This window comes from Dreissena polymorpha, chromosome 10 (genome assembly GCF_020536995.1).
Source record: "Dreissena polymorpha isolate Duluth1 chromosome 10, UMN_Dpol_1.0, whole genome shotgun sequence".
NCBI lineage: Eukaryota > Metazoa > Mollusca > Bivalvia > Myida > Dreissenidae > Dreissena > Dreissena polymorpha.
Window position 1 is genome coordinate 10837787 of NC_068364.1, and position 23312 is coordinate 10861098.

General features: G+C 37.2%; 1 protein-coding gene across 16 annotated transcripts in view; it reads left to right on the forward strand.

Annotated features, from left to right (window-relative positions):
* Positions 1-23312, forward strand: part of LOC127847484 (sorbin and SH3 domain-containing protein 1-like) — a 379963-nt gene that overhangs the window by 201477 nt on the left and 155174 nt on the right. For 14 of the 16 annotated variants that reach the window (XM_052379427.1, XM_052379439.1, XM_052379429.1 and 11 more), the window contains 3 exons: positions 3824-3880; positions 12701-12903; positions 20085-20160. In XM_052379427.1, the coding sequence (XP_052235387.1) occupies positions 3824-3880; positions 12701-12903; positions 20085-20160 (336 nt within the window). The remainder of the gene's footprint in view (positions 1-3823; positions 3881-12700; positions 12904-20084; positions 20161-23312) is intronic. The other 2 variants (XM_052379432.1, XM_052379435.1) reach the window with 1 other exon arrangement.

A 23312-nucleotide genomic window follows, 5' to 3' on the forward strand; every position in this document is an offset into this window, starting at 1 on the left:
ACCCAGCTGTACAGTCTGTCTATTAGGACCAGTCCTATGGATGTCCATGCTTCTCACCCAGCTGTACAGTCTGTGTATTAGGACCAGTCGTATGGATGTCCATGCTACTCACCCAGCTGTACAGTCTGTTTATTCGGATCAGCGCTATGGATGTCCATGTTACTAACCCAGCTGTACAGTCTGTGTATGTGTATAAGGACCAGCGCTATGGATGTCCATATTACTAGCCCAGCTGTACAGTCTGTGTATGTGTATGACAGGGCTTTTTTTCCTTATTTGAGACTGGCCGTGGATGGACATTTCACAATTTTGACACGAACAATTCACAAATCTAACACCCGCGATTTTTTACAAAAATGTGCGTTTTAAACTTTTAAAAACGGTCTTTTTGTGCTAAAAACTGTCAATAACAGTCATTTCACAATTTAAAAATACGTGCAATTCACCGTTTTTCATTCCAAATTCGAACATTTTGTTTACTTATTGTTTAACTGGCGCCGCTTGTTTAAATCCATTTCAAACATGAATCGATTAAAATTTTGAAACTGGTGCAATCGATGTATTAGTTTAAGCGCGGCTGATCAAAGTCACCATTAAACAAACAAAATGGCGTCGCGAAACTCGCGTTCCTATGTTAATAAGATTTAAAAAACATAAAATTATCCCGAGTTATTGCAAGTAGGGATTACAATAAAGAAACATAAGATTTCTACAGAAGGGTTAGTGTTTTTACAATCCAATAGTAAAACGGACATGGATTAAATTATGAGGAAAGTCATTTGAAATTTTGACGAAAGCACATGCTATTTGATAACCGAGAGGAAGACTTGTTATTGTATATCTTATCTGTTACAATTGTAAATATTGGTTAAACTAAAGTATAACTATGATACATTTATATGAACATTGATTTTAATGCATTTTCATGATGCGCAGTAATGTTCAATCAGTGTATATATTTATGCTTTGTAAAATCTGAAAAAATATAATGAATGGTTTACATTTCTTAAATAAGTTTATGAAGCGAGACAAGATATTGACAGGGGTTAGGCTTTTTTATGGTTTTAGATAGAGGTTACCTGTCAGAATATTGTTGATCTAACTGTAAGTGCTTATTTGTTGAAAGAGTCGAGACAAAGAAAATATGATTTTAATGCATTATTTAAAGACATATCATTATGATGTAAGTATTAAACATGCTTTTTAGCTCACCTGAGCGATAGCTCGAGGTGAGCTATTGTGATCACTCAGCGTCCGGCGTCCGTCCGTCTGTAAACAATTTGTAAACATCTTCTTCTACTAAGCCTTTGAGCCAATTTCAACTAAATTTCATGTGGAGCATCCCTAGGTCATGGGACAAAAGAATTGTTAAAAAAAATTTGATCACATAACCAAGATGGCCGCCATGACCATATATGGTAAAAACCTTAAAAAATCTTCTTGTCAGAAACCGCTCATCAGATTTTCAAAAAATTTCACAGGGTTGACCTTTGAAGGCTCCCCTGAAAAAGTTGTTCAAAGAAATTTGATTCGTCAAAAAACATGGCCGCAGGAGCTCGTTGAACTTTGCATGTTTATTCGTTTTTGCCTATTTTGTGAAAACTTTCAAAAATCTTCCACATTTTTTGTCCGATCCTTTCCAAATTTGCACAGTGTCTTTATATCAATGAGGACACGAACCCTACAAAAAATGAGCATTATTGGTCCATGAAGTACAGAATTACCTCCCCTTGAATTGAGAAAATGGTGTTTATGCAATGAAGTCCAAATTTTTCATCCAATTCTTTCCAAACTTGTAAGGATTTAGCATGGTTCAAACAAGGGAAACAACTACGGTTTATGCATGTTCTTTTTATTACAGATTTGCCTCCCTTTAATTCATTCAAAATCTCATTTTACAGCAGAGATTCCAAATCTGACCTGTAAATGAGCCCCATATTTACTGCCAGTGCTAGGTTACCTTTTCCCATTTGATCATTCTTAAGTATTGGTCTTGTAATGCTGCTACTGCTTCTGCTACTGCTACTGCTACTACTACTACTACTACTACTACTACTACTACTACTACTACTACTACTACTACTACTTCTACTACTACTACTACTACTTCTACTACTACTACCACTACTACTACTACTACTACTACTACTACTACTACTACTACTACTACTACTACTACTACTACTACTACTACTACTACTACTACTACTTCTACTACTGTTACTAGTACTACTACTACTAGTACTACTACTACCACCACCACCACCACCACCACCACCACCACCACCAGCACCACCACCACCACCACCACCACATCTACTATTACTACTTCTACTACTACTGCCACTACTACTACTACTTTTACCACTACTACTACTACTACTACTACTACTACCACTACTACTACTACTACAACTACTACTACTTCTACTACTACCACTACTACTACTACTACTTCTACTACTACTACGTCTACTACTACTACTACTACTACTACTACTACTACTACTACTATTACAACTACTATTACTACTACTACTACTACTACTACTACTTACTACTACTACTACCACTACTACTACTACTACTACTACTACTACTACTACACACCACCACCCACCACCACCACCACCATTCACAGTGACAAAAAACGTATTCACTCAATGGCTGCTACTACAACTTATAGCCCATATAGGGGGGCATGCATGTTTTACAAACAGCCCTTGCTTCTATGGGATTTTAACCACAACTGTTCATGTTTATCTCCGACACATATTTTTAGGTCACCTGTCATGAAGTGACACGGTGAGCTTATGTGATCGTGTGATGTCCGGCGTCCGTTGTGCGTGCCTGCGTTTGTCCGTGCGTCCGTCCGTCAACAATTTGTTTGTGTAGACAGTAGAGGTCACAGTTTGCATCCAATCTTGATGAAATTTGGTCAAAATGTTTATCTTGATGAAATCTGCTTTGGGATTGTACATTGTATTTGGGTCATCTGGGGTCAAAAACAAGGTCACTAGGTCAAATAATAGAACAACCTTCTGTAGACAATAGAGGTCACAGTTTTCATCCAATCTTTATGAAATTTGGTCAGAATGTTTATCTTGATGAAATCTGGGTTGGGATTTTATTTGGGTCATCTGGGGTCAAAAACTAGGTCACTAGGTCAAATAATAGAAAAACCTTGTGGAGACATTAGAGATCACAGTTTTCATCCAACCTTTATGAAATTTGGTCAGAATTCTTGATGAAATCTGGGTGGGATTGTATTTGGGTCATCTGGGGTAAAAATCTAGGTCAAATAAATAGAAAAACCTTGTGTTGACAATAGAGGTCACAGTTTTCATTCAATATTTATGAACTGTGGTCAGAATGTTTATCTTGATGAAATCTGGATTGGGATTGTATTTGGGTCATCTAGAGTCAGGAACTAGGTCACTAGGTCAAATCATAGAAAAACATTGTGTAGACAATAGAGGTCATAGTTTTCATCTGATCTTAATGAGTCAGGTGAGTGATTCAGGGCCATCATGGCCCTCTTGTATTATACTTATTCTTAACCACCTGAATTTCACAAATTTTACAAGTTTGCAACTCATTTTTTCACAATTTTCAAAAGTTACCGACTATTTTTTTCACAATTTTGAAAAGTTCGCGACTCATTTGTTCACAAAGTGAGGGGGCCAGGGCTGCTTCACAAAATCTGGAAAAAAAGCCCTGTATGAGGACCAGCCCATGTTACTAACCCAGCTATACGTTTTACATACTGTGTATGCATATACTATTACCATGTGTATTGGAAGCTGCATGTTGTCATTTTCAGTGAACGGCTACCAGCAGGGTATAGAGTTTGTGGGCGAGCCAGTCTTGGTCACTGAGGGTAAGATAAGTCATATGAGAATCAGTCAGCAAACATTTAACAATGTTTCTCTTGATGAATCTTCATACTTGGCTTGTAGAGGGTTTTACATCCCACAAAGGAAGTTTAGGGGGGTATATAGGAGTGAACATGTTTGTCGGTTGGTCGGTCTGTCTGTCGGTCGGTCCGTGTCCGCTCTCTAATTCAAGTAGTTTTCCTCGATCTTCACCAAACTTTGTCAGAAGTTGTATCTAGATAATGTCTATGCCAAGTGCGAACATGGGCCTTGCCGGGTCAAAAACTAGGTCAGGGGGTCACTTAGTGCGTTTTAAACATTCAGCATGGTGTCCGCTCTCTAATTCAAGTAGTTTTCATCCAATCTACACCATACTTGGTCAGAAGTTTTATCCAGATGATCTCTAGGCCAACTTTTAACATGGGCCATTCCGGATCAAAAACTAGGTCACGGGGACACTTAGTGCGTTTTAAACATTGAGCATGGTGTCTACTGTTTTTATGCCCCCTTTCGAAACGAGAGCGCCGATGGCGTTTAAAGCATAGGTGCAAGATACAGGGAAGAATGGCGTCACGTGGTATAATGTAGTTCGATATCGCCATCCGCGAATTTCTCAAATCAATAATTTCAAACAATTACCGACTATTTAAATAGATAATCTTTCCATTTACATCAGTGTTTGAAACGCTTATGAAAAATAATTACCTAAGTCTTTCAAAATTTAAGCACGGACAGATCTGTATCGAACTATTCTTTTCACAAATGAAAATAGACGCTACCCTATTCGTCTGCGTCAAGAATTTGTCGTAAAACTTGTGGTAAGTGTTAGATGCAGACGTGCACAACAGATTGAGTTCTGAATACAGATTTCTGAATGCAGATTTTTATAGAAACTCCTCACAGCAGTTACTTCCCTTGCTTCGCCCGGTCAGTAACTTCTAGTATAAGGGAGGCCACTGCGTAGGAGATTGAGATTTATAGTGCAGATAGAATTGTTTTACGAACAAAATTTGTTTTAGGTTATAAGAAGATTTTTTGACATAAAACGGTCTTAGAAAAATTCATTAAAAACGGTGTCAGCAATATTCTTGGAAGAAAACGTTAGAAAAACGTTTCCAAAAAAAAAATTGTAAGAATGACCATATACTAAATTAAATAGATATTTCGTCTGATTTTTGATCAGGTAAGGCTTCATAATGGGCAACCGATCGATGTGGATTTTCGAAATGTGGTATATACCATAAGCATAGTAAACGCACCTATGCTAAAAAAGGGGATATATAGTTTTCGCACTGTCTGTCTGTCAGTCTGTCACACTTTTCGTGTCCGCTCTCTAATTCAAATAGTTTTCATCCGATCTTTACAAAACTTGGTCAGAAGTTGTATCTAGACAATATCTAGGTCAAGTTAGAATATGGGTCAATCCGGGTAAAAAACTAGGTCAACGGGTCAAAAAAACAAATCCAAGGGAAGTAATAAGCTTTAAATTGACATAATTATTAAATATTCATAAATATTCTTTGTCAATGCGGCATGTGGGGGTATTCGTCACGTCTGTGACAAAGCTCTAGTTCAACCTGAAGACAAAAAAAGTATTAATGTAAAATTCACTTCTCAAGTCTTGCTGATGAACATTCTGATGACAAGACTAATTTAGGGATAAATAGTACAGAGAGCCACTGAAATATGGTAGGCGCATGCACGATGAGATTATATCATAAATAAAACAATGTTTTGTAAAAAATCCATTTTTGAAAGGTGTGTAGTTAGTGTTTTTTGCAAATGTGTGTTATATGTTTATGCATGGCATTTTTCTGGCTGTGACTATCATGATTTTCATATATTCATGGCTATACATGAATGTTGTATTGTATTTGCTACAAAATGATAAATATTTACATATTTTACTTGGTTTTAGAAATGATGATGAATGATAATATATATATGTACAATTATATGATGTTACATTTGATAATTGGATAATTGTATGGCTATTTGAACTAGGATTTCACTAAAGTGTAGTTTAACTTGTACTTAATTAGCCACATTTAATGAAATGAAATGTGAGTATATACTTGAACACTATCTATATATTACATCAGTTGCTATCATGTATCCACTCCCACTTACATGGTGTGATAAATCACAGCAGATCATGCCACATACTAATTCATGTTAAGGCCAGTTAATCTTTTAGCTTCTCATTTAGATGAGGTAAAATCAATGTCACTATGCACACATGATTTACAAAGTATATTTATGTTTGAGAAAAATGTTATGTTTGCAATGATTTTATCTTGAAATGTAACATTTCAAGACAACAGTTTGTTTTACCTGTTATATTGTCTTTGTGCTTAGAAGCTCACCTGAGCACAATATGCCTTGTTAAACCCTCTTCAGCACACAGTAATTGTCCAATTAAGATTTTTCTGAATTATGTAAGGTCAAGAACTGGATTACTGTGTCAACTTACAGAAAAAGCTTGTAAACAGTCTAGAAATAAAATTGTTTGTCTAAACTTCATGAAACCTTGTCAACATTTGTTCTAAAAATATCTCTTCCGAGATCAAACATGGTTCCAGTCCATTTAAAAACATGGCCGCCAGGGAGCTTGGCAATTTGCCTTAAACTGCTATACTAAAACCTTGTAAATAATCTGGAAGTCAAAGTATTGGTCCAATCAAGATGAAACCTATTGAGAACATTTATTCTAATGATATCTCAGCTGAGATCGAAAATTGCTCCTGTCCATTGAAAATCATGGATGTCATGAGGCGGGGCAGATTTCCATATATTTCTACAGTGAAACCTTGTTAACACTATATAGGAGTCACATTTTTAGCTCGACTATTATATATGAAATATATATAGTGGAGCTATCCTACTCACCCAGGCGTCGCCGTTCCTGTTCCCGTTAGCGTTAGGGTGCAAAAAGTTTTCTTACCATCCCAAATATTATCAATGTCCCTTGACATATTGCTTTCATATTTTGGATACTTCTTTACCAACATGACCCCAACCTATAAACAAGAGAAGACCACTGGATCAAGCATTTTGTAAGAATTATGGCCCTTTTTTCACTTAGAATATGCATATAATTGATAAATCTATGTTAAAGTTTGCGTACCACCTCAAATATTTTCAATGTCCATTGACATGTTGCTTTCATATTTTGCATACTTCTTTACCAACATGACCCCAATCTATAAACAAGAGCAGACAACTGTATGAAGCATTTTGTAAGAATTATGGCCCTTTTTTCACTCAGAATATGCAGATTATTGATAAATCTTTGTTAAAAGTTTGCTTACCACCTCTTATATTTTCAATGTCCCTTGACATATTGCTTTCATATTTTGCATACTTCTTTACCAACATGACCCCAATCTATAAACAAGTGCAGACAACTGTATCAAGCATTTTGTAAGAATTATTGCCCTTTTTCCATTTCCAATATGCATATTACTTTAGTTACATTGCCATAACTTCTTTATTTATGATCAGATTTTATTAATACTTTGACAAAACAGCACTTACCTGAATACCACAATGGATTCCACCCAAACTATACCCCACGCCCATACGCAGAATCCCTGCCCCCCCCCCCCCCCCTCCCCCCCCCCCTCCCCCCCCCCCCAAAAAAAAAATATTTATTTTTTCCTTTTTTTATTTTTGAAAGATCATCTCATAAATGACCACACCCTACATTATACCCCCCTCTCAGCCCCCCTACCCCCCCCCCCCCCCTCCAAAAAAAAAATAAATCCTTTTTTATTTATTTACTTTATTTTTGAAGGACCGTCCAAACTTCCCAGCCAAGCTATTGCTATCAAACTTGAAATAAAATCTATATAGTTTTTATGTCTTTACAAATGTTCAATAGATTGTGGAAAATATACATGAACTATTACCTTGACCTTATTGAATAATTTGAACAATTACCCCATGATGGCTTACGTCATACTGTCAAGCACTCGAATAGTCGAGCGCGCTGTCTTCTGACAGCTCTTGTTACTTTAATGGTCATGAAACTTGCTCAGAAAATTTATTTTAATGACATCTCAGCTGAGTTAGAAAATAGATTTGGTGCATTGAAAAACATGGCTGCCAGGGATTCCAGTTTTCGTTTTATGGCTATAGTGAAATCCTGTAAATGATCTGAAAGTCTAATTTTTATTTCACACTCAGAACATTGTTTCAATGGTTCTGGTCCTTTAAAAAACATGGCCTACCTGGACGGGGCAGAAGTAACATTTTTAGTCCAATTATAATGAAACTTGCTTAGAAGATTGTTCTAATGATAACTAGGCCCAGTTAAAAATTGGTTTAGGTTTGTTGAAAAACATGGTCACCTGGGGCTGAGGCAGTTTCCCTTAATACTCTTAAAATCGCATTTTGAACACGAAAATTTGACATTTGCTCAGAATATTTCATATCATATCATGTGTCAACTGAGTGAGAAAAATGTTGCAGTCTGTTGAAAATTATTGCTGCAAGGGTATGTGTAAGTTTAGCTTGTAGTTTTGACTTAAATGCACTTTTTTACACACATCATGTTGCTTCTGGAGATTATTGCAACTATTTATGTTATAGCTTTCATAGTTTAATGTTGAAGAGGTAAGGGATGAATATGATAATGATGGTTATGATTATTATGATAATGATGATACTGATTATTGATTCAAAACATTAACACAAACTTAAATTTCAAATGATAATGAATAACTAAAATTGTCCTATTACTTAAGATTAGTAGAATAATTATTGTCCCCTACCGGCTTCACCGGAGGGGACTTATGGTTTGCGCTCTGTGTGTCTGTCACTCCGTCAGTCTGTGAGTCTGTCACACTTTTCTGGATCCTGCGATAACTTTAAAAGTGCTTAATATTTTTTCATGAAACTTGAAACATGGTTAGATGGCAATATGGACATTATGCACGTCATTTCATTTTGTTTCTCCGTCAAAAATTATGGTTATGATGGCAACAAATATATAAAAAATGATTTTTAGCTCACCTGATTGCTCAGGTGAGCTGTTGTGACCGGTCTTTGCCGTCCGTCCGTCTGTAAACATTTGCTCGTAAACACTCTAGAGGCCACATTTCTTGTCCCATCTTCATGAAACTTGGTCAGAAGCTTTGTCCCAATGAAACCTCGGCCAAGTTTGAAACTGGGTTGTGCCTGGTCAAAAACTAGGTCACTAGGTCCAAAAAAAAGAAAAACCTTGTAAACACTGTAGAAGTCACATTTTATGCCCAATCTTCATGTTACTTTGTCAAAATGTTTGTCTTAATGATATCTTGGTTGAGTTCAAAAGTGGTTCCAATCTGTTAAAAAACATGGCTGCCAGTGGGCGAGGCATTTTTCCATATTTGGCTATAGAGAAACCTTGTAAACACTCTAGAAGTCACAATTTTTGCCCAATCGTCATGAAAGTTGGTCAAAACATTGGTTTTATTGATATCTCGGACGAGTTTGAAAATGGTTGGGATCGGTGAAAAAACATGGCTGCCAGTGGGCAGGGCATTTTTCTCTAAATGTATATTGTGAAAACGTGAACACAGTAGAAGTCACATTTTTCGCCCAATTTTCATGAAATTTGCTCAGAGAACATTTGTTTCCTTGATATAAGAGTTGAGTTCAAAAATGGTTCCGGTCAGTTGAATAACATTGCTGCTGGGAGGGGGGCAGTTTTCTCATTATGCCCCCCCCCCCCCTGTATTCGAAGAAGAGGGGGTATATTGTTTTGCTCATGTCGGTCCGTCTGTTCACCAGATGGTTTCCAGATGATAACTCAAGAAGAGCGCTTATGCAAAGGATCATGAAACTTCATAGGTACATTGATCATGACTCGCAGATAACCCCTATTGACTTTCAGGTCACTAGGTCAAAGGTCAAGGTCACGATGACCCGAAATAGTAAATTGGTTTCCGGATGATAACTCAAGAACGCTTATGCCTAGGATCATGAAACTTCATAGATACATTGATCATGACTTGCAGATGACCCCTATTGATTTTTAGGTCAAAGGTCAAGGTCACAGTGACCCAATGCAGTAAAATGGTTTCCAGATGATAACTCAAGAATGCTTATGCCTAGGATCATGAAACTTCATAAACACATTGATCATGACTCGCAGATAAGCCCTATTGATTTTCAGGTCACTAGGTCAAAGGTCAAGGTCACAATGACCTGAAATAGTCAAATGGTTTCCGGATGATAACTCAAGAACGCTTAGGCCTAGGATCATGAAACTTCATAGGTACATTGATCATGACTTGCAGATGATCCCTATTGATTTTCAGGTCACTAGGTCAAAGGTCAAGGTCACGGTGACCCGAAATAGTAAAATGGTTTCCTGATGATAACTCAAGAACGCTTATGCCTAGGATCATGAAACTTCATAAGTACATTTATCATGACTCGCAGATGACGCCTATTGATTTTCAGGTCATTAGGTCAAAGGTCAAGGTCATGATGACCCGAAATAGTAAAATGGTTTCCAGATGATAACTCAAGAAGGCTTATGCCTAGGATCATGAAACTTCATAGATACATTGATCATGACTGGCAGATGACCCCTATTGATTTTCAGGTCACTAGGTCAAAGGTCAAGGTCACAGTGACCCAAAGCAATAAAATGGTTTCTGGATGATAACTCAAGAACGCTCATGCCTAGGATCATGAAACTTCATAGGTACAATGATCATGACTAGCAGATGACCCCTATTGATTTTCAGGTCACTAGGTCAAAGGTCAAGGTCACGGTGACCTGAAATAGTAAAATGGTTTCTGGATGATAACTCAAGAACGCTTATGCCTAGGATCATGAAACTTCATAGGTACAATGATCATGACTCGCGGATGACCCCTATTGATTTTCAGGTCACTAAGTCAAAGATCAAGGTAACGGTGACCTGAAATAGTAAAATGGTTTCTGGATGATAACTCAAGAGCGCTTATGCATAGGTTCATGAAACTTCATAGGTATATTGATCATGACTCGCAGATGACCCCTATTGATTATCAGGTCATTAGTTCAAAGGTCAAGGTCACAGTGCCAAAAAATGTATTCACACAATTGCTGTCAAGGTCACAGTGACTCAACTTAGAAAAATGGTTTCCGGATGATAACTCAAGAATGCTTACGCCTAGGATCATGAAACTTCATAAGTACATTGATCATGACTCGCAGATGAAATAATGATGAAACTTGACCAGGATGTTTGTCTGGACAATATCTAGGTCAAGTTTGACATTTGGTAAAGATTGAATGAACCAACACCTCTCAGGTGAGCGAAATAGGGCCATATTGGCCCTCTTGTATATTTTATATTTCTGACAATGGTGGAGCCGGTAGGGGACATATATTGCTTGGTAATAGTCTTGTTTTTACAGAAAAGCACTACAACCAGTTAAACAACAAATTGTTTAATTTTGGATCTTATTTGATTGTTTTATTCTATATACATGTTATATCAGGATTTTATCTGTAAATAACTCACAGGTGCTCTATTAAATTTTGCATAGACAGCTTACTGTTCAGGAGAAACAACCTACTGCCTAATTGGGTTGTTGAAGTAGAGTTATCCCTTATAAATTAATATAGGGTATAAATATGTACATATACATAGTTCTGTGTTGGAAATGTTTTCAATTTACAAAATTGTATAATGTTCCTAGAAATAAAATATTTATGTGTCATAAAGTACTTGTATTCAAAGATGTATTCCCACAACTGATTGCAACAGATTACATTTGTATTACATGCCTGCATTCTATCTGTTATGTACTAAAGTCCTGTTATAACTCAATAAGTAAAAAAATAAATAGTTTTATCTCATCATCAAAACTTGTTTAGATGGTCTTTTTGTGAGCAGTTATATCTATTGTAAACAATTTATATTGTGAACACTGTAGAGGCCACATTATTTGCCAATATTGAAAGTTGGTCAGAACAATTAACATTAAATTTGTCTATATGATATCTCGGCTGAATTCTATATTTGGTCATTTGGGGTTAAAAACAAGATCAGGTTCAAAACAAGATCAGTATGTCAACTTGAAAACATTTAAACACATTTTGGATGACAGCTCTTTTTTCCAATCATCATAAACCTTGCAAAAGAGATTATGTTGTTCTATTGATTGCCATGTTGAGTTGAAAAATGGTTGCAGTCCGTTTAAAAATTTACTGCCAGAGAGGGGGAAGTTTATTTGTACAATTTTATTGAAATATTTGAACCAGCAAGAAATATCATATTTATCCAATTATCATGCAACTTGCTCAGAACTTTATTTTATCATATGATAAATTTTCTGATTTAATAAAAACAACTTGGCTGCCATGTGGTGATGCAGCTTTCCTGGTATGACATGATAGTATGTGTACCAAACTTTGATTTCATTATTTCAAAACGGTCAACCAAACAAAAGCCTTCTTGTTTTCCTTATAATCAAACTTTTGCAAAACATTTGTTCCAATATTGTCTCTGCCTATATGATAGATATGATGTAAGGGATAAAAAATCTTCGTCAAAAGTCAACTTTTACACAAAAATCACAAATTCAGATTGTTAAGTTTTTTTTTGGGTCTAGTGAGTGCACAAGAGTCTTTTGACCTCTTACATTGCACTATTCAAATGACCTCAATCATGGACAGTGGACTAGAATTTTCTTCCACAATGGAGATTTCAACCTTTAAGCAACACTAAACTAACTGATATTCTCTATGAATAATACAATTATTATTTGGTTTTAAATGTCTTTTTGCATCATGTTATTTGGCTAGCAATAGACTTAATGTGTGTGCTTGTATGTTTCAGAGGGTAAGATCCCTAAGGGTGCCATCTATTTGGGTCAGAGTGAGACGTTGGCAGGTGGAGTAAAGCACACTGACACCTTCTACGCTGTGCCCACAGAGGAGAGGGGCCCCAGCACACATGAGATGAAGGTCAGCAGCCCCAAGCGATATGAGGACATTGGGCCAATCGACCAGGAGAGTGGCATGCCCCTGTCCTTCAGACAGGTACAAAACAACCAACAAACTGCACTGAATATATGTCTGTCTGTCTGTCTTTCTGTGTCCCAAAACTTTAACCATGGTTAAAGTTTTTTGCAATAACTTGTGCATTATTGAAGATAGCAACTTGATATTTGGCATGCATGTGTATCTCATGGAGCTGCACATTTTGATTGGTGAAAGGTCAAGGTCATCCTTCAAGGTCAAAGGTAAAATATATGGCTTCAAAGCGGCGCAATAGGGGGCATTGTGTTTCTGACAAACACATCTCTTGGCAGTGTTTTGTTATGCCTTTTTAATTATCTAAAAATTGCCTGTATAGTGTTGTATTTTGGCCTATATTTGAAACTTGAATATTTTAAGTGTTTAGTTATTGCCCTTGAATTATTTAATAGTGGACTCTTTATTGTTGATGGATATCCCTTGAATTATCTTACAGTGGATTTTTTAGTGTTGAGTGATATCCCTTGAATTATCTTAAAGTGGACTTTTTAGTGTTGAGTGATATCACTTGAATTATCTAAAAGTGGATTTTTTAGTGTTGAGTGATAGCCCTTGAATTATCTAAAAGTGGACTTTTTAGTGTTGAGTGATATCCCTTTAATTATCTTAACGTGGACTTTTTAGTGATGAGTTATAGCCCTTGAATTATCTTAAAGTAAAATATTTATTGTTAGGCTATTGCCCTTTAATGATCTTTAACTGGACTATTTTGGGTTAAGTTATGGTCCTTGAATTATCTTAAAGAGGATTCTGTAGTGTTGAATTTTTGCTCTTGAATCACCTAAACTGGCCTTTTTTAGCTCATCTATTTTTTGAAAAAAAATTATGAGCTATTGTCATCACCTTGGCGTCGGCGTTGGCGTCCGGTTAAGTTTTGCGTTTAGGTCCACTTTTCTCAGAAAGTATCAATGCTATTGCATTCAAACTTGGTACACTTACTTACTATCATGAGGGGACTGGGCAGGCAAAGTTAGATAACTCTGGCGTGCATTTTGACAGAATTATGTGCCCTTTTTATACTTAGAAAATTGAAAATTTTGGTTAAGTTTTGCGTTTAGGTCCACTTTTCTCAGTGAGTATCAATGCTATTGCATTCAAACTTGTTACACTTACTTACTATCATGAGGGGACTGGGCAGGCAAAGTTAGATAACTCTGGCATGCATTTTGACAGAATTATGTGCCCTTTTTATACTTAGAAAATTGAAAATTTTGGTTAAGTTTTGTGTTTAGGTCCATTTTATTCCTTAAGCATCAAAGCTATTGCTTTCATACTTGCAACACTTACTAACTTTCATAAGGGGACTGTGCAGGCAAAGTAATGTAACTCTGACTGGCATTTTGACAGAATTATGTGCCTTTTTTATACTTAGAAAATTGAAAATTTGATTAAGTTTTGTGTTTAGGTCCACTTTATTCCTACAGTATCAAAGCTATTGCTTTCATACTTGCAACACTTATTAACTATCATAAGGGGACCGTGCAGGCAAAGTTATGTAACTCTGACTGGCATTTGGACGGAATTATGGGCCCTTTATACTTAGAAAATTGAAAATTTGGTTAAGATTTATGTTTTGGTCCACTTTACCCCTAAAGTATCATAGATATTGCTTTCATACTTGGAACACTCAAAAACTATCATAAGGGTACAGTAAAAGGACAAGTTGCATAACTCTGGTTGTCATTGTTACGGAATTATGGCCCTTTTTTGACTTAGTAACTTTTAATATATGGTTAAATTTTGTGTTTCAATCCACTTTACTTCTTAAGTATCAAGGCTATTGCTTTCAAACTTCAAATACTTTCATGCTATCATGAGGTTACTGTACCTGGCAAGTTGAATTTTACCTTGACCTTTGAATGACCTTGACTCTCAAGGTCAAATTATTAAATTTTGCTAAAATTGCCATAACTTCTTTATTTATGATTAGATTTGATTGATACTTTGACGAAACTACTCTTACCTGACATACCACAATAGACTCCACCCAAACCGTCCCCCGTGCCCTCCCCCCCTCCCCCCCACCTCCCCCCCTCCCCTCCTATTTTTTTTTTTTTTTTTTTAAGATCATCTCACAAATGACCACCACAACCCTCACACTATACAACCCCCCCCCCCCCCAATTATTTTGTTTTAATTTTTTTTTTTTTTTTTTTTTTAAGATCATCTCACAAATTACCACCACACCCTCACACTATACCCCACCCCCACCCCCCCCCCCCCCCCAATTTTTTTTTTAAACGGTTATGTTTGAAATACCGTTCAACCATGGCACCCAAAAAAATCCCCCCCCCCCCCCCATCGCCCTTCCCCCCACCCCCACCCCCCCCCCCCCCCCCCCCCCCCCCCCCCCCGCCCCCGATTTTTTTTTCTTTTTTTTTTTCGCTTTTTTGGAAGATAATGTAATAAATGTCCACAACCCCAAACTATACACCCCTCTTCACTCCACCCCTCCCTCCTTTGTGATTGAAAATGAGAGTCCCTTCACCTTTAAAAAGAAAATAGATGAGCGGTCTGCACCCGCAAGGCGGTGCTCTTGTTTAGCTCTGTTTGACCGCCAAAGAAAAAAACTCGGCCAAACCATCCTAGGTATTGTTGAATTATTATATATGGGGTATATAGGAGTGAGCTTGTCTGTCGGTCGGTCAGTCTGTCTGTCGGTCCGTGTCCGCTCTCTTATTCAAGTAGTTTTCATCCGATCTTCACCAAACTATGTCAGAAGTTGTATCTACATGATGTCTAGGCCAAGTTGAAACATGGGCCTTGCTGGGTCAAAAACTAGGTCACGGGGTCACTTAGTGCGTTTTAAACATTCAGCATGTTTTCCGCTCTCTAATTCAAGTAGTTTTCATCCAATCTTCACCAAACTTGGTCAGAAGTTGTATCTAGATGATGTCTAGGCCAAGTTTGAACATGGGTCATGGCAGGTCAAAAACTAGGTCACGGGGTCACTTAGTGCGTTTTAAACATTAAGCACGGTGTTCACTCTCTAATTCAAGTAGTTTTCATCCGATCTTCACCAAACTTGGTCAGAAGTTTTATCTAGATGATGTCTAGGTCAAGTTCGTATATGGGTCATGCCGGGTCATAAACTAGGTAACTGGGTCACTTAGTACGTTTTACACATTCAGCATGGTGTCTGCTCTCTAATTCATTGCCGTTGTTTTTTCTGACATTGATATTGATTTATCTGATATTCTTTTTGATTTGTTTGTTGGATTGTATAGCCTGCTCTGAGCTTCACCAAACTTTCTGAAAATGTTTTTGGGATAATATCCACCCAAAGTTAAAATCAGCCAAATCACCAATATAATTGTTGATTTTAGTGATTGAATTATCTACAATAATCCTTTTACTTGTTAACATTTTCCAAGTAAAACAATTTTCATCGAATATGCACCAATGTCATGAGTATTTAAGCTTGAATAAGGAGAAAAAGAAAGCTATTTTGCTTTCACCCACGTTTGGGTTTGCTAGTTTCTCAGAAATAAATTGAGGGATTTCTTCAAACCTACAACACTTATTCAAGGGAGAAGTGGGAGATAACTGCTTAATGGACATATCAACTTCGCCCTCTAATAACATGAAGGAGAAATGACTTCTACTAATTTTGTGATTTACATTGAGCCAGAAATTTGCCATTAATATATAAATTGAAATCAGTTAAATACAATAATAGCACAACATTAACACTTAAATGTGTTTGTTTATATGTTTTTCCCCTAAACTGCCGATTATAAATTGTTTCTGATTTATCATAATGATGATGAGCATGCGTAATGAGAGGAATACAATAAGTGAAGAGTTGATTAAACCCTATACAAAAACCACATCTCTTTTAAGTTGCCTCACTTGTCCCTAATTGAAGCTGAGGAAGAAATCACTTCTCTCTTAAAATTGAATGTAGGCTGCATGAGGCTTGTTATTCCCTTTATTAAAATGACCCCATGAGCCATGCTGTGACCATTTGCCTTTGGAAATTCGCATATGCACTATATTATGCAGGGATAAATTATTTTCTAAGCTGGTTTCTCAGAAATGGAATGAAGGATTTCATTAAAACTTTAGACATGTACATTCCCCATATTAAAATGACTCCATAGACCAAGTTTGGTAACCATACTTTAAGATTTGTCAAAATTAGTGAAGCTTTGTGAGAGGTTATGATATATCTACAATGTAGTATCATGGTCAGCCTAATTACCCTAGGAGGAACACTATTCTATCATGAGTCATGAATTATATGTCATCAATCTATCCCCTGTGAACACTCTGGAGGGCACATTTGTTGTCCAATCTTCATGAAACTATGTAAGAATATTTGTCCCAATGATATCTTGGCTGAGTTTAAAACTGAGTCATGTGAGGTCAAAAACAAAGTCACTTGGTCAAATTAAAGGAAAACCTTGTTAACTCATCGAAGCCACATTTTTAGTCCAATCCACATACAATTTAGTCAGAACATTACTTTTAATGATATCTCAGCTGAATAAGAAAATGGTTCTGGTTTGTTTAAAAACATGGCAGTAAAGGGGCAAGACAATTTTCCTCATATGGCTATTGTGAAACTTTGTTAGCACTCTAGGGGTCACATTTTTTGTCTGATGTTAATGAAACTTGTTACGAACATTTGCTCTCAGCCAAATTTCAAAACTGGTTTGGGTTAGTTGAATAACATATTTGTAAGGCGGCGGGGCAGTTTTCCCGGTATGGCAATAGTGAAACCTTGTTAGTCCTATATGGCAATAGTGAAACCTTGTTAACACTATTAGCAACATGTATTTCCTATATTCATGAGACTTTGTGAGAACATTTGTTTCAATCAAATCTTGGCAGAGTTAGAAATTGGTTCACAATAGGTTATAAATTGTGTCTACATTTAGATCAAATTAAAAAAACACAACTTTTAACACTCCAGAAGTCACATTTTCAGTCCAATCTTCATGAAATTTTGTCTGAAGATTTGTTCTAATTTTATTTTAGCTGAGATCCAAAATGGTTCTGTTCCATTGAAAATTATGGCCTCTAGGATGTGGGGCAGTTTTCCTGATCCAGCTGTAGTAAAACATTGCTAGCACTCTAGAAATCACATTTCAATCTTCTTGAAACATGGTCAAAATATTTGTTCTTATGGTGTCTGGAATGAGTTTGATATTAGTTCAAGTCTGTTGAAAAACATGGCTGCCAGGGGGTGTTGCAGTTTGCCTTATATGGCTTTTATAAAACCTCGGTACCACTCAGGAAGTCAGATTTCATGAAACTTTGTCTGAATAATAGTTCAAATGATATTTTTGATGGATTCAAAAATTAGTCCAGTCTGTTAAAAATCATGTCCGCCAGGGTGCAGTGCTTTTTTCCTTATATGACTATCGTAAAACGGTGTTAACTTTCTAGAAGGCACATTTTTTTACCAATCTTCATAAAACCTGGTCAGAACAAGGGTCCCAATAATATCTTGGACGAGTTTGAAAATTGTTCTGGTCTGTTGTAAAACATGGCTGCCAGGGTCAGGGCAGATTTCCTTAAATAGCTAAAGTACAACGGTTTAGAAGTCACATTTGCTGTCCAATCCTAATCAAACCTTGTTCTAATGATATCTTGAATGAGTTAACAATGGTTCTCGTCTGTTGAACAGCATAGCCGCCAGGTGGCGGGGCATTTTTCCTTATATTGCTATAGTAAAACCTTTTTAACCCTCTTGAAGTCACATTTTAAGTCCAATCTTCATGAAACTCAGTAAGTTGAAAAACATAGCCACCAGGGAGCGGGGTATTTTCCTTATATGGCTATAGTAAAACCTTGTTAACAATCTAGAATTCAGATTTATTGTCCAATCTTCATGAAACTTAGTCAGAATATTTGTTTTAATGATATCTTGGATGAGTTCGAAAATAGTGTGTGGGGAATTTGTTCATATATGGCTATAGTACTTGTTAGCACTCTAAAAGTTACATTTATAGTTCACTCCTCATGAAACTTTGTCACAGATTTGTTCTAGTGATATCTTGGGCTGCTCAGAACAGGTCAGATCCTTTGTATCTCATGTCACAAAACACACCAGTTTTAGCTAGGCTCTCTGGATATTAGTTTTAGCTAGACTCTCTGGATATTAGTTTAAGCTAGACTCTCTGGATATTAGGGATAAAAATTTGGACAGTTTATTTAGCAGTTAAATATATTGTAAGCATCCAATGAATCCAAAATGTATTTCGGATTATGTGTGTGTCATGCAGAATTATAAGCTTTAATAGGAATACATTTATTGAAATCGCTCCAAATCATTCAATTTCGTAAATCGTGTTTTTGGTGACAGCGGTTAGCATTTGATACAACCGCTTAAAAAGTGTCATTTCAAATCTATATAGATAAATGGATGTAACAAAAGAAAACAGAAGCACATTGTTGTTATTTTATTATTGTAAGCATCGGATTCAAGTTGTCATGGAGGTAAGTGTGTCTTTTACTATAAAATTTTGCTGTTTGATGAATACTGTTATAGCTCAAATAAAGACATCAATCTAATGTACAGAAGAGTTCAGTTTCAATCGATATTTGTATTATCCAAATTGTGGGCTACGTGTCATTATAATTATGTTCAATTCTTTCGTTGAGTTGTGGCTTAATTTTATTGATCACAGTTGGCTAATACTAAATGCAGACGCCATTTTGTTTAGTTGAAGCTGCCTGATCTTATTCATTTAAGATATGAACAATGGGCCCGGCTTAAAGTGGTTTTTTTTTGCCCCTTAGGTACAAATAACGGCCCGCACACGATGTGATTGTGTTACTATTTATTGTAACAATATGTAATATAATGTATTGAAAACAAATTGCGTAAAATGTCTTTATATTTCATTTCATACAAAAATTAGTGTCAATATTTTAAAATCTCTAAAAAAAAAGAACATTAACCATATATCATAAACTCTTCTTTTTGCTTGAGCCTAGATGTCTGCATGCTGTGACATTAACAAATGTCCTGCTAATCATATGATATAGAAACAGAAAATACTAGTATTGAGTCTGGATTATAATGCCTAATATAATATTTTTGATGTTAGGTACTATATGTGATGGTGACAGAAAGTTGATAAGTTGATTATGAACAAGGCATCTGTTAAGCGCACCCTGTGCTAGTGTCTGAATGTATGCCTCTTGCCAGTACATTATGTGGTGTGTTTCAGAACGTGGATGAGGAGAAGCAGCATGACTGGTACAAGCAGATGTACAAGAGCCTGCACGGCACTAGCAAGAAAGAAGGTGAGTCGGAGTTAGGGATGCTATGCTGGGAGAACTTTGCTTAGTGTTCTATAGATCTCATGGGAAATCCTTGTTAAGTGAATGTTAGATCTCCTGTGAAAGTGTTGACAAGGAGTCTGTAGATTTTATGTGAAAGCATTGACGATTGGTCTCTAGATCTGGTATGAAAGCTTTAATAAGTAGTCAGTAGATCCAATGTGAAAGCCTAAACAATTGGTCTCTAGATCTGGTGTGAAAGCTTTAATAAGTAGTCAGTAGATCGTATGTGAAAGCCATGACAATTGGTCTCTAGATCTGGTGTGAAAGCTTTAATTAGTAGTCAGTAGATCTAATGTAAAAGCCTTGACAATTGGTCTCTAGATGTGGTGTAAAAACTTAAATAAGTAGTCAGTAGATCTAATGTGAAAGCCTTGACAATTGGTCTCTAGGTCTGGTGTGAAAGTTTTAATAAGTAGTCAGTAGATCCTATGTGAAAGCCTTGACCATTGGTCTCTATATCTGGTGTGAAAGCTTTAATAAGTAGTAACAAGATCCAATGCGAAAGCATGTACCATTGTTCTCTAGATCTGGTGTGAAAGCTTTAATAAGTAGTCAGTAGATCCTATGTGAAAGCCTTGACATTTAGTCCTTAGATCTTGTGTGAAAGCCTTGACCATTGGTCTCTAGATATGGTGTGAAAGCTTTAATAAGTAGTCAGTAGATCTTATGTGAAAGCCTTTAAAGTCTATATATCTCACTTACTTAAAAGCCTAACCAAGGGCTCTATAGATATCATGTCAAAGCCTTGCCAACTGATATTATGATATTACTTAAAAGGAATGACAAGTGATGCTGCATAAATATCAACAGTAAACAGTTTTCTATAGATCTCAGGTTTTCCAGGAGGTATATAGATCCAAGTCTTTCAAAGTGGTCAATGACCTAAGTCTTACCAAGTGGTCTATAGATCCAAGTCTTACCACGTGGTCAATGACCTCAGTCTTACCAAGTGGTCGATAGATGCAAGTCTTACCAATAGGTATATGACCTCAGTCTATCCAAGTGGTCTATAGATCCAAGTCTTACCAAGTGGTCTATAGATCCAAGTCTTACCAAGTGGTCTATGACCTCAGTCTTACCATGTGGTCTGAATATCTCAGCCTTGCCACTGGTCTTTAGATATCAGCCTTGTTTAAATAGGTCTCAGCTTTGCCAATTGGTAAATATGTCTCAGCTTATTGGTCCATAGGTCTTAGCCTTGCCAAGTGGTCAAAAGATGTCAGTCTTTCCAAGTGTTCAATAGGTTTCAGCCTTGCCAAGTGGTCAAAAGGTTACAGCCTTGCTAGGTGGCCAATAGGTCGGAGCATTGCCAAGTGGTCAATAGGTCTTACCCTTGCCAAGTGGTCAATATGGCTCAGCCTTGCTAGGTGGTAAATAGGTCTCAGCCTTGCCAAGTTGTCAATAAGTCTCAGCCTTGCCAAGTGGTTTATATGTCACACCCTTCTAGGTGGTAAATAATTCTCAGCCTTGCCAAGTGGTCAATAAGTCTCAGCCTTGCCAAGTGGTCTATATGTCACACCCTTGTAGGTGGTCAATAGGTCTCAGCCTTGCCAAGTGGTCAATAAGTCTCAGCCTTGCCAAGTGGTCTATATGTCACACCCTTCTAGGTGGTAAATAATTCTCAGCCTTGCCAAGTGGTCAATAAGTCTCAGCCTTTTTCTAGTGGTCTATATGTCACACGCTTCTAGGTGGTCAATATGTATCAGCCTTGCCAAGTGGTCAATAAGTCTCAGCCTTGCCAAGTGGTCTATATGTCACACGCTTCTAGATGGTCAATATGTATCAGCCTTGCCAAGTGGTCAATATGCCTCAGCCTTAGTTTAAACCTATTTATTTTAGCTCGATTGCGTCGAAAGCCTTAGGCTTATATAAACGCTCTCGAGTCCGTTTCCTGGGCCTAGAACCAGTACTTGGTGTCTTTGGGGGAGATCTAAAGAACGCTCCCACGGTGGGGATCGAACCCGTGACCTCCCGGTCGCAAGGCGGACACCATATCCATTACACCACGGCGACCTTGCCTCAGCCTTGCTAAGTTATCAATAGATCTGAGCCTTGCTATGTTGCCAATGAATCTCAGCCTTGCGAGATGATCAATAGATTTCTAGCCTTACTAGGTGGTTAATTGATCTCAGCCTTGTGGTCGATATATCTCTGGCTGGATAAGTGGTAAATAGATCTTGAGCTGGCTTAGTGGTCGATTGATCTTGGGCTTGCTAAGTGGTTGATAGATCTCAGCTAGCCAAGGCGTCCATAGATCTTGGGCTTGCTAAGTGATCAATAGATATTTGGCTTGCTTATTGGTTGATAGATGTTTAGCTTGCTTAGTGGTCAATAGATCGTGGGCTTGCTGAGTGGTCAATAGATCTTGGGCTTGCTAGGTGGTCAATAGATCTTGGGCTGGCTAAGTGGTCAATAAATCTTGGCTTGCTTAGTGGTTGATAGATCTTTGGCTTGCTAAGTGGTCAATAGATATTTGGCTTGCTAAGTGGTCAATAGATCTTGGGCTGGCTTAGTGGTCAATATAGCTTTGGCTTGGTAAGTGGTCAATAGATCTTTGGCTTGCTAAGTGGTCAATAGACCTTGGGCTTGCTAAGTGGTCAATAGATCTTGGGCTTGCTAAGTGGTTGATAGATCTTTTGGCTTGCTAAGTGGTCAATAGATCTTGGGCTTGCTAGGTGGTCAATAGATCTTGGACTGGCTAAGTGGTCGATAGATCTTGGGCTTGCTTAGTGGTGGATAACTCTTGGGCTTGCTAAGTGGTCAAAAGATCTTGGGCTTGCTAAGTGGTCAATAGATCTTGGGCTGGCTTAGTGGTCAATAAAGCTTTGGCTTGGTAAGTGGTCAATAGATCTTTGGCTTGCTAAGTGGTCAATAGACCTTGGGCTTGCTATGTGGTCAATAGATCTTGGGCTTGCTAAATGGTTGATAGATCTTTGGCTTGCTAAGTGGTCAATAGATCTTGGGCTTGCTATGTGGTCAATAGATCTTTGGCTGGATAAGTGGTCAATAGATCTTGGGCTGGCTAAGTGGTAGATAGATCTTAGGCTGGCTAAGTGGTTGATAGATATTTAGCTTGCTAAGTGGTGGATAGATCTCAGTCTTGCTAAGTGGTG